At 45.2% G+C, this 12,500-nt stretch overlaps 2 protein-coding genes across 3 annotated transcripts in view; one reads left to right on the top strand and one right to left on the bottom strand.

Moving 5' to 3' along the window:
* Positions 1-3,373: 3,373 nt before the first annotated feature.
* rpl10 (ribosomal protein L10) lies at positions 3,374-7,794 on the top strand. Its single transcript, XM_080535303.1, has 6 exons — positions 3,374-3,466; positions 4,340-4,398; positions 4,801-4,908; positions 5,373-5,511; positions 6,949-7,111; positions 7,579-7,794. Exons 1-6 carry the CDS (start codon positions 3,444-3,446, stop codon positions 7,735-7,737), a joined length of 651 nt encoding a protein of 216 aa, XP_080391429.1. The 5' UTR covers positions 3,374-3,443; the 3' UTR covers positions 7,738-7,794.
* A 55-nt stretch (positions 7,795-7,849) lies between these two features.
* dnase1l1 (deoxyribonuclease I-like 1) overlaps positions 7,850-12,500 on the bottom strand; it is an 8,165-nt gene continuing 3,514 nt past the window's right edge. For both annotated transcript variants that reach the window (XM_080535302.1, XM_080535301.1), the window contains exons 4-9: positions 12,456-12,500; positions 12,173-12,285; positions 11,884-11,996; positions 11,528-11,685; positions 10,899-10,995; positions 7,850-9,486 (exon numbers count right to left, since the gene is read on the bottom strand). The exon at positions 12,456-12,500 is cut by the window's right edge and continues 45 nt beyond it. In XM_080535302.1, the coding sequence (XP_080391428.1) occupies positions 9,367-9,486; positions 10,899-10,995; positions 11,528-11,685; positions 11,884-11,996; positions 12,173-12,285; positions 12,456-12,500 (646 nt within the window). In that variant the 3' untranslated portion in view covers positions 7,850-9,366. The remainder of the gene's footprint in view (positions 9,487-10,898; positions 10,996-11,527; positions 11,686-11,883; positions 11,997-12,172; positions 12,286-12,455) is intronic.

Raw genomic sequence — 12,500 nt, forward strand, 5'->3', positions numbered from 1 at the left:
ACCACCTAAGGGCACCACATTCTGTGGATGCTTTTAAACGAGGCCTTAAAACCTACCTTTTTAATAGAGCCTTTTTTTAGCCTTTTAATTGAAAATGTTTATTGTTTTATCTTCTTGTTTTTAATTGTAGCACTTTGAGATTCCTTATGTAAAGTGCTTTTACAAATAAAATGTATTATTATTATTTATTTTGCTGTAGAGAGGGTTAACAGCATCAAGTTCCTGGGGGTTCACATCACCAACAACCTCACCTTGGATGAACACACCAACCAAGTGGTGGAAAAAAAACGCAACAACGCCTCTTTCATCTCAGGTGGCTGAAAAAGTTCGGTTTAGGGCCCTAGATACTGGGGGCCTTCTTCAGAGGCACAAGAGAAAGCATCCTGACAGGATGCATCATGGGAACTGCACTGCCCAAAACCACAAAGCGCTGCGGTAAAGATCAGCGGCTGTGTATTACCCTCCATCCAGGACATCTACTGCGATCGGTGTGTCCAGAAAGGCCCTAAGGATTAACAAAGACCCCAGCTACCCAAATCGGAAATTGTTCGAACTACTACCGTCGGGGAAACCAGAGCCTCGGGGCAAAAACCCAGAGGATGTTGAAAAGCAATTTCCCCCAATCCCCCACTGCATCCCCATTGCATTAACAATACTTTTCCAGATGGAAAAGTGCCAATAGGCTATTATGACTACCTGACTACTTGGTCACTACTGTTCCTTTTTTGCACCATATTGCACACCGTGTGTCAGTGTGTCACATCTCACTGCAACCGGCACATCATTTTTGCACAACCTGATATTACTTGAACCCAGGGGCGGATTTAGGATCGCAGGAGATCCGGGGCTTAGCCCAGAGGGAGAATATAATGTGCGCGCAGAGCGCGCCGGGAAATTTTGGGTTCAACCTTCAACTTACCACCACCTTAAAGCGGACAAAAGGCACTGGAGAACACATATACATTCACACCCTTTAATGAAGCAAACTAATTGTGGTGGTTCTGGGCACAGAGGGAGGTCAGCACACGTAGCTCCCCCTGTCAGTCACCATCATTTATATTTGTATAGAATTACATAATTGATGGGCTGAGGCTAGTTATGTTACAGTATGTATATCAGGGCAGACTCTGTGCTCACCACTTATATTGTATTGATTGTCTTGTCCTGTGTTATATGACGATATATTACATGTATTGTTGGCCTGTGTATAGTACTGTGAAATCAAATCCCCCCTGGGACATTAAACAAACTTAGTTAGTTAGCGTTACATCTTAGGATAGATTTGAGTCATGTTCTGTATACATACATACTACCATAAGGGCATACTTAATGTGGTTACTCCATGTTTACTAGCTGTAACATTAACGTTACATCATTCTTTTTCACTTGTTACTCAGTCAACCAGAGTGCAGATATCAAAGACTATCAGCCTGTTATTCACTTTATTTGTATAAGTATTATCCTTTGTTTGATTTCTTACCATGTACCGTAACAGTACCTTGCTATGTTTCATTTTCATTATAACATAACGTTATGTTATGATAGCCAGCTAGCATTAGCAAACCGGAAAAGTAGTGTCAGTGAGTCAGTCACCTTTCTAATAAGATTCACAAACCTGAAACATCATCTATGTCATCACTGCTGGTGATGTTATTGTTGTCAGCTGCTGATACTGCTGCTGCAACAGTTCTTGGCGCTTGTTTTGTTGAAAACAACTTTGGGATATCCATCCTTACAATTTTGCAAGTCAGGCACTGAATGAGATCACTTCTTCTTCAGGGCAGGGCAGGCTACGCAGTATGCAGGCTAATGTCGCGCAGCTGCTGCCTCTCTGTTGGACTCCGGTACTGCACGTTACTCACGAGAGTTTTTTTTTTTATTATTATTTTTTTTTAAGTAAAACATTCGGGGCTTTTCAGAAAACATCCGGGGCTTGAGCCCAAGTAGCCACCCCCTAGCGCCGCCCCTGCTTGAACCTAAACTTTCCGTAATGTTTTTTACATTAAGAATATTGATATGCTTATTTGCATTCTGCTGCTATCACCTATTCTATTATTGACGCTATTGTATATATACAGCATTGTTGATTGTTGACTGTTGTTTATATCCTGCTTTCTTTTATTTATTTTGTTGTTTACATCCTGCTTATTCTATTATTGATTCTGTATTTCTGCTGCAATGCCAATGTCTAATGAACCTGAACCCAAGAATGTTACTCCTTGTATCCATACATTGATGTAATAAAAGACATTCTGACTCTGATTCTGATTCTCGTGTTCATTTGGTTCTCTGGAACTCGTAGCTCCCAGGTGGTGAATTCATAACAATGAATGCTGCATTTGCATGCTTTTGAAGTGGGAACAACGCTTCAACCAATGAGATTTTGTTTGCGATCCATAATGAACTAATTATGAAAAAATCACTTAAAATCAACTGTAAGTCAATTGATTGGTCCAAAATGGTATGTGAACATGCATGGTGCACGTCTCTCTATAGGGTGTTAAAGGATACGAGATCAATTTAAAGAATTATATTAAAAGAAAGAAAATTGGCCCAGAATGTTCAAATGCTCTGAGAATTTGCCCTGCTACATCAATATTTATAGCAGTCGACAGGCTGATAGAGGCATATAATGTGAAGACATTACACAAAATGTTGATCAAAATGAAAACGATCCGAGAGGTGAGGAGGCGCGAGTGGGACATAATCGCTGGTGTCTGTGCAGCAACTGTCAACCAATGCCAACCGAGATGGAGAGTGTAAACAAACTTGTTGTAAAGAGCACAGATTTCGGTCCGCAGCTGTTCAAGGCAAGTTGACATTATGTGACGTAATTTTATAGCGCCACCTATGGTCTAATTATGGTCATTCTTTCTGCCATAGTTACTGATGCTCTCTAGTTGTGGCATACAAATTCATAGCATTTTTGGACAGGGACATTTTGAGCTATTTGACCAAAGCCAGGAAAAGAATAATAAGAAGTAAACCACCAATAACAGAGATCAGCATAGTGCAACTAGTGCAGATACTTATTTACAGTCACATAACATAATCCTTCGCCCCACCCCCCTCCTCCTCCGCCCCTGTAAAACTACATGTCCCATCCTACCATGCTCAAATAAGTCGTTTTTTTCTTTTATGGATTTTTATAATTAATTTTATATATACAATCTCTAATTTAAAGAGTTGTTTCACATTTTACCACAAAAATCAAATATGAATCGGTATTGCGTAGTAGACGATATATTTACCCAGCACCGCACCACCCATATAACACGGCGGAAGTCCCTCCGCCGTCCTTTCCGCCATTAGGTGAGTCGTGGTAGGAGCCCGTTGTCTGCTTCTCTCCCTCAAATCATTCAAAATAAAGTCTATTTCCACCACAGAACCGTCTTCTCATATAGTAATTCGTTTTCCTTTGTGTTATTTCACAGATCGCAACCATGGGCCGCCGACCAGCCCGATGGTAAGTTCCTAAACTTGTGATTATCGCGCAGGTTTGAAAGTCTGATAGAGGAAAATGGCCGCGGCTCTGCGTCGCACCACCATGTGGACGAGCATCAGGCTGTCACAGCTATGTCAGACAGACATAACGCGTGTTGATGTCATGCCCACATAGCCAACGCGTAGACATTGTTTTGCTACGAAAGATATGTTTGTTTTTACTGACGCTCTTTTTTGATTGTCAGTTTCACAAAGGCTATTCAAGCTGTCTTAGTATGAATGTATTAGCCACTTGGCTAACATTGGCTAGCATGCATGGCCGGCGAATTATGTTAGTTTGACATAACTGTGCCCATCAGGGCATATCGTTTTATGTTAAGCCATGCCATAACTGTTACTGCCTCTTTACCTTCCAGTTGGTTTAATGTCGCTGATTGACTTGTCTCGGATGCTTGATTTAGAATGATACATCGGCAGCACCACTGGCATAATGACCAGTACACTTAAGCTAATTTGTCTTCTCTGTCAAATACTTTGTTCAAAGTTACACCTGTTGTGAATGAACCTACCACCAAGATAGGAGTATTATAGACTGTTCTTGGTGTGAGGTTCACTTAGTCATAGAACTGGGGTTACAACACACCTGCCGCTTATTAAGCCGACCAGTCTTGCTGCCTGTGCAATTCTGGTGTGCAATGGCTGCAGACATTGACTCTTTGGTTGTGTATGAGCTCAGCTCGGGTGGTGCTGGGTTCTTTAAGGGACCACTTGAGACAAATTGATGGTACTGTTTACATTTCTAATAAAACCTCATGTCCAAGTGTCTCGACTGGCTGACAAAATGTGTTTGGCAATGGAATGACTGACTCAATATTATGTGATCTCTCCTGTGCAGCTACCGGTACTGCAAGAACAAGCCGTACCCCAAGTCCCGCTTCTGTCGCGGTGTGCCTGGTAAGGCCCTTTCTCTCTCTCCTCCATTGTCGACCCCATCCTGCAGCTTATTAAGCACTAGTCTTGCCACCCCGTGCGGTTCTGGTGTGCAATGGCTGCAGACATTGACTCTTTGGTTGTGTATGAGCCCAGCTCGGGTGGTGCTGGGTTCTTTAAGGGACCACTTGAGACAAACGCATGCAAAATTGCTGGGTGATATGATATTTGAGTCGCTGAGCTGTGAAGCACCTCTAGTCTCTTACTGAAGTCACTATGTAGCACTACAGTGATTTTAATTAAATCTGATAGGATCATGTTACGATGAGAACTGTTCTGTCTTCCTTTAGAGAGAGACAAGTGACTCTTGTGGACTTGTGTGTCGTCTGTAATTCTAAACGTCTCTCTCCCCTCTCTGTGCTCCAGACCCTAAGATCAGGATCTTCGACCTGGGCAGGAAGAAGGCCAAGGTAGATGAGTTCCCTCTGTGCGGTCACATGGTCTCCGACGAGTACGAGCAGCTGTCCTCCGAAGGTGAGGGCGTTGGGGTCTTCTGAACCAGTGGGTCCATTTCAGCGAACCTACCACCAAGAATGGCACAAGGAACACTTGATTTCAGAGAGAATGACCTGGAGGACCATTCTTGGTGCCAGGTTCACCTTCATTCATAGAACCGGAGTAACAATAGGTTGCCCTACGTTTTATTTTTTAAACACTTTCCCAGGACAACACACCTGCAGCTTATTAAGCCGACCAGTCTTGCTGCTGTGCAGTTCTGGTGTGCAATGGCTGCAGACATTGACTCTTTGGTTGTGTATGAGCTCAGCTGGGAGGTGCTGGGTTCTTTAAGGGACCACTTGAGACAACATTCATACAGAGTACTGTCTATTTTGAGGGAAAGCCACCCGACACCTTTATTCCAATTTGATCTCATGGAATGAACCGGGCCTCGTTTGGGTCTGACTTGACTTAACCTCCCTCCCTCTCTCTCTCCTCAGCTCTGGAGGCTGCCCGTATCTGTGCTAACAAGTACATGGTGAAGACCTGCGGAAAGGACGGTTTCCACATCCGCGTCCGTCTGCATCCCTTCCATGTCATCCGCATCAACAAGATGTTGTCCTGTGCTGGGGCTGATAGGTGAGCTCTAAATGTGTATACACACACACACACCTGCAGCTTATTAAGCCGACCAGTCTTGCTGCTGCTGTGCAGTTCTGGTGTGCAATGGCTGCAGACATTGACTCTTTGGTTGTGTATGAGCTCAGCTGGGAGGTGCTGGGTTCTTTAAGGGACCACTTGAGACACTTCAGTATTGGACCACCCAGAGACATTTTTGGTTCATTGAGCCCTGCGTTACAAGAGACCTGGGTACTCGCTGTTTTTGGAATATCTAAAATTTTGAATACTATGCAGTGTTTCCTCCAGGAATTTGTACAATGGTGGCGGGTAGTGCTGACCGCGCGCTTTTCGCGTGCACGCGCATGAAACGCGCACGCGCGCTCAAAACAACGACGTAATTTCAGCCAATTGGCCCAAAAAAATTAAATGTTTTCCTGTACTTCTCCCGTGTGTCTCTTATTGTCTGTGTCTGCATGTTTTTCCAGCATGTAATTCCGTTGTCAATAAAAACTAAAACACTGATCTGACGTTTTTTTTCACAACGTTATTACTTGTCACTTTAAGCCCAGGAGGGAGTTAGCGATTAGCGATGTTTAGCTTAGCTTAGTTTAACAGAAGTATCTTCACTTTTAACATGACTTCCCGTGGTCGTAGAGGGCTGGTCGACGGCTTAAAATGACCGTGTAGACCTGTAGACCTTATCCAGCTATAGTCTTGTGTTTCTACCCCGGGCATAGCCGGTGTTATTCACGGACAAACACTCCTGTTAGAGTGGTTCTAGTACACTGGACATAGGTAACACATAGAGAGGCTTCTCCTCTCTCTCTCCATCCTACACTACACTACACTACGCATCCTATACTACACTACACTACGCTAGCTCGCGGTGTTCGGGTGACAGCCAGGGCGCGTTCGTAAATACGCTCTGGAAATCTGATCAGCACTCACGGAATGCCTCTTGTCCAATCAAATGACTTGGTCCCTTTATGACGTTGAACCCAGTGTGCGCTCCGGGGCTCTCAGAGCGAATTTACGAACGCAGCCTCAAATTCAATACTCGCGACACACACGGACTGGTCCAGTTTCAGCGCTTGTGGGTGTGTCTAGCGCTGTGAAGGTCTGAAAAGCGGCCTAAATCTTTTTTTTTTTATTGGGTTGAGAAATCTGAATGGTGGCGGAGGAAATTCCATCGTGGCGGTCCGCCACGATGAAATGCATGTAGAGGAAACACTGCTATGTAATATTGGCTATAACTGTATTTATTTGTTAAGTGTTACTGTTCATATTGAGGGTTAAGGCCACCGTAAAAATGTGGCAACCTCAGTTGGGCCACCTCTAGCCTGTAGTTAATGATTCACGGCTACCCTCTAATCAGTCCAGATTTCGGCTCTGACGGAGCTCTCTGGTCGTCTCGTTCCCCGGTATAACCGTGTCTGTCTCTGTCCGTGTGTCCAGGCTCCAGACTGGGATGCGTGGCGCCTTCGGCAAGCCCCTGGGTACCGTGGCCCGCGTGAACATTGGTCAGGTGATCATGTCCGTGCGCACCAAGCCCGCCAACAAGGAGCACATCATCGAGGCTCTACGTAGAGCCAAGTTCAAGTTCCCCGGTCGCCAGAAGGTAACACACACACACACACACACACACTCGCGCCCGTAAACATCTGCATACACACTCTCTCTACTTCCACTAAACGTCTTACACACGCAACAGAATATGAACCACAAGTTATTTGTTAAGTGCGTTACTAGGATACACACACCATCACACTTGAAACAGCTTAAGCGTATTTCACACAGTGATTTCTGAACACACACCTGCAGCTTATTAAGCCGACCAGTCTTGCTGCTGTGCAGTTCTGGTGTGCAATGGCTGCAGACATTGACTCTTTGGTTGTGTATGAGCTCAGCTGGGAGGTGCTGGGTTCTTTAAGGGACCACTTGAGACACTTCATACAGAGTACAGTTTCTTTGTGTGAAAGCAATCCTGCACCTTTTGTTTCTATTTGGTGTTTGATGGAAGGGACTGGTCCCCTTTTGAGTCTGACTGACCTCGCGCTCTTCCATCTTCTCTCCCTCTCTCGGCAGATCCACATCTCTAAGAAGTACGGCTTCACCAAATTCAACGCCGATGAGTTTGACGACATGATGGCTGAGAAGCGTCTGATCTCCGACGGCTGCGGAGTGAAGTACATCCCCAGCAGAGGACCTCTGACCCGCTGGAAGTTCCTGCACAAGGCCGAGTAAAGGGTCTAGAAAACAAATGTGCGGATTGAAAATTAAAGATGGCATTGGAATACAAAACTGCCCGTCTTAGTCTTTTTTATTGTTCTGCGTTTCATTGGAAAGCCCTTTGTTGTTTCATTGAGCAAATTACAAAAGTTGAAGTGTTGAAAGCCCACTCTATATAACAAATAGTTTAGAAGGAAGTTTTCTTTTTTAAATGTATTATTTATAAATAAGGTAGTAGATTTCTCAGGAAAAGCAATACAGGGGGGTAGAAGGTGTCTCAGGGAAAGTAGTACAGGGTGTAGTAGATCATGTCTCAGGACAAACAGTAGAGGGGGGTAGTAGGTGTCTCAGGAAAAGTACAGGGGAGTAGTAGATGTCTCAGGAAAAACTACATCAACTATTTTCAATGTTCATTTGAAAGCTTACATCTGCACTTTCATAGTCTGGAAGAAACAGAAAAATGACTGCCCTACTTGAGGACTTTTTAACCAGACCCTGTCATGTAGTTAGTAGACGGTGACAACCGGATATGTTTTTAAATGTTTAGAGCAAATATACAAATGTAAATTCTAACAGTGCATGATTGTCTTGATGGTATGAAGACGTATCACCCAGCCCCAGAAGCGGTTACTCAATCTCCATTTCTCCACCCTTCTGAAGTACACGTCAACGTCTCTCATGGATTTAAAAGCATATTATTGGTCTAAATGCCCATGCTAAAATAATCCATATACATCTGTATGGGAGTGCACTTCAGGGGAAGAGTAGGGAAATGTGATGTCTGGCTGATGTGTACAACTGTCTCAGTAACTCCCTGAGGTCTGCAGGGACGTTCCATACGTCTCCATACTCATTGAGCAAAATATACTGTGTACATCTTCATGGATTCTCATGTGCCATGACTGATAATTGTCCCTGCACCAGCTCATGTTCAGGGTGTACTTGATTTGAAGCTCATACACATGAGGAGATATCAACTAGAGTACACCAATTATTTAAATTAATTTCTTCTATAATATATATTTTTATCACATTCCCCAGACTCAAGGGTACTGTACAAAAGAAAGAAAACAAAATACAAAAAGATAAAATTGTTGTGAAGAACAATGGTGGAAAAGCTCAGGCAACTTTTTGGCTTTATCCAAAGCGACTTACAACAAATACATTTGACTAAGAAAATTAATCATCTATCCACCAGTCATAGGAAAAAGTCATCTATGCTCGGTCATAATTGGCAGTCGTAATGCTAGAAAGAGGAAGCAATATTTAATTTCACTTTATATTAACATTAGAGGGGATATCGATGTCTCAGGTGGGACAGTTAAGGTGTAGCCTATACTATAGGGGATAGTGTTACTCAGGACCCATGCCATGCTGTAGGAAGGCGAGTCTGAACAGATGGGTCTTGAGTCTGGTCTTGAATGTGTTGAGAGCATCGGATGGCTGTTGGAAGGGTGTTCCACAGCTTGGGTGCAGCAGCAGAAAAGGCACGGTCTTCCAACGTGTTTAAAGGGTGCATTTGGTGACTGGTGAATGTCTTTGTCCTGAGTAAACAACACTCCAGTATGGTGGTAGGTGTCGGTAAATCACTAGCTTTGGCTTGAATGCACTTTCTTGCGTACACACACACACACACACACAGGCTCAGGTGACGATGATGGCTAGGAGAATGAGGAGTACGACAGACACTCCCTGCAGCCTTGCTGATCCTCCCTTCAACTTCAGCTTCACCTCGACAGGATAGTGATCACTGACTTCCAGAGCCTGAGGAGACACACACAGTCCTGTCAGTACATAGAATAAGAATAAAAATACATTTGATTTATTTAAAATAATTTTTACTCCCCCCCCCCCTCAAAAACAATATCTCAATACATATCTATACAGATTAAAACATTTTAATAAAAATGTAAAGCTACTGTTGTCGTTTTATATAAAATATCCTGAGGAAAATTGAAGGCCTCTCTATGCAGTGTTGGGCAATCAAAACATGAATGTTGACAGATTGGGGAGGGTTTCCTGTTGATGAGATATTGTGGAGTCAAGGTTAAAGAGGAGCGGGAGTTTTTCCAGTGGGCTTATGTAAGAGATGCTTGACTATAAATGGGAGGAAATGCCTTTGTGTGGGCAGATCTCCATTTTCTATATATCCTTGTTGTAACCGATTTATTAGAATAAAGACCTTGTAAAGCCATTCGACCTAAGCTCTTTGTGCTCATTATAAAGTATTATAGAATCAATTAAAACCATGACACTATCATAATTAACCATCACAAATATAATGTTTAAAATAAAAGCTTCATAGCTTAGACTAGGGCAGAGTGAGGGGGAAGCTAGACTGGACAGTTGAACAGTTTTGAGTCAGGTTTTAAATGTGACGGAGTGGCGGGTGGCAAGGCGAGAGAGTTTGGGTGCTACGGTGCTGGTGGTGGTCTTGTTTGTGGGTTGGTGAGTAGTCCAGAGTCAGAGGAGTGGAGACCACCGGAGGGGGGGGAGGTCAGATAGGTAGGAGGGGCCATGGAGGGACTTGTAGGGGGGGTGGAGGAGGTCAGATAGGTATGAGGGGCCATGGAGGGACATGTAGGGGGGGTGGAGGAGGTCAGATAGGTAGGAGGGGCCATGGAGGGACTTGTAGGGGAGGTGGAGGAGGTCAGATAGGTAGGAGGGGCCATGGAGGGACATGTAGGGGGGGTGGAGGAGGTCAGATAGGTAGGAGGGGCCATGGAGGGACTTGTAGGGGGGGTGGAGGAGGTCAGATAGGTAGGAGGGGCCATGGAGGGACTTGTAGGGGGGGTGGAGGAGGTCAGATAGGTAGGAGGGGCCATGGAGGGACTTGTAGGGGGGGTGGAGGAGGTCAAATAGGTAGGAGGGGCCATGGAGGGACTTGTAGGTGAGCAGTTGGATCTTGTGGATCCTGGCAGCAGAATTCTGGATGTACTGGAGCCCCCCCACCCCCCGCCAACAAATACCACAACACACACACACACACCCCAGGCCACATACACTCAAGCTTAGCTAACCAACACACACCTGGGGGATATTCCATCAACGTCGCTAAAAGAAAATCCAGGCTTATTCTGTTATTAAATCTTGCGAGAGCTATCAAAAATAAGCCTGGATTTTTCCTTTAGCGACATTGATGGAATACCCCCCTGGAGAGATGAGTGGAACATTACCTGGACCTCAGAGAGACGGTATTCTTTAGCGAAGTTGTAGGCCCGGGCGGAGAGAGGCTCGACGGCTCTGGCAAACGTCTCCCCGTGTACGACGATCCTACCAGACCACACAGGGTTAACACACACATCCTAGGACAACGATCCTACCAGACCACACAGGGTTAACACACACATCCTAGGACAACGTTCCTACCAGACCACACAGGGTTAACACACACATCCTAGGACAACGTTCCTACCAGACCACACAGGGTTAACACACACATCCTAGGACAACGTTCCTACCAGACCACACAGGGTTAACACACACATCCTAGGACAACGTTCCTACCAGACCACACAGGGTTAACACACACATCCTAGGACAACGTTCCTACCAGACCACACAGGGTTAACACACACATCCTAGGACAACGTTCCTAACACACAAGAAAACGTTGTTTCCCAACCTTCTAATAATATATATGCCATTTCGCTGACGCTTTTATTCAAAGCGACTTACATTGCAGTGAGTGCATACATTTCAGTATATGCGGTCCCAGCGGGAATCGAACCCACAACCTAAGCGTTGTCAGTGCCATGCTCTACCAACTGAGCCACAGAGGACCACCAACAGGACCACCTGTTACCTGTCGTAGGCGCAGGTGGTGGACTCTCGGACGGTGGTGTCCACTTTGTCTCCGATGAGCCAGATGAAGGCCTTGTTGGTCAACAGACGCACATCCTTCCTGTACTTCTTCGGAAAGTAGCCGCAGTCCGCGTTGAAATCCCCCAGGAACATCACTTTCTACACACAGACAAACACACATGCACGCGCACGCACACACACACACATATGCACGCACACACACACACGCGAGGAGGCGAATCAGACAATGTCCAAATTCACGTAATGATGATGTTCATTTACAGCTCGACGAAAGCAACGGGTATACAAGCAGCTGCTGCTGCTGCCAACAGGAAGGTCTAGAATGTTCTCTTTTACCTCGGTGTTCCACTTCTTCTTGACAGCGACGTAGACGTCGTAGAGAGCGTCAATCTCTTTTGTGGCGTTTGTTGGCGTGGTGTGCTGAGGAATCAGGACAAACTCTCTAATCACTAGAGAGAAAGAGAGAGGAAGAGGCAGTAAAGAGGGCAGAACATGACTGGAGGGCTAGGCAGAGCCATCTTTGTTGTGTCAACCGTCAACACAGCCATCTGGTTGGGTCACATCTGTGTGACTGGGTTGGATGGTTGTTTCTGGAGTGTCAGTTTCAGAGTCCAGACGTCCTCACCTGTTTTCGGGGCTTTGAAGCGGACCGCGAAAGGTTCTCTAGAGAAGGCATCCAGGTCCCCTGGATGTGTGTCTGGGTACTGGTACTCGCCTGTCACTGACACAGAGTCAGTCCTGCACACCCACGCAAACACAGTTTTGAGTTTTAACAAACCTTTATTTTTTACACTTATACACAATAAAGAAAGAGAGGGCGGGGGGTGGGGATGGGGGGGGTTCTGGGTTTAGAGTAGAGAGAGAGTCTGAGATCATTCACCAGCAGACATTCAGGGCCCTAGTCTTACCTGTACAGAAACACATACTGCTCCTGGTAGCTGGAGGTTCTGCCC

This window comes from Nansenia antarctica, assembly GCF_963989245.1.
Source record: "Nansenia antarctica genome assembly, chromosome: 6".
NCBI lineage: Eukaryota > Metazoa > Chordata > Actinopteri > Argentiniformes > Microstomatidae > Nansenia > Nansenia antarctica.

Coding starts and splice junctions, on each gene's coding strand:
- rpl10 (XM_080535303.1), top strand. CDS start 3,444: ATGGGCCGCCGACCAGCCCGATG. Junction 3,467..4,339: donor GGCCGCCGACCAGCCCGATG/GTAAGTTCCTAA, acceptor TCTCCTGTGCAG/CTACCGGTACTGCAAGAACA. Junction 4,399..4,800: donor CTTCTGTCGCGGTGTGCCTG/GTAAGGCCCTTT, acceptor TCTGTGCTCCAG/ACCCTAAGATCAGGATCTTC.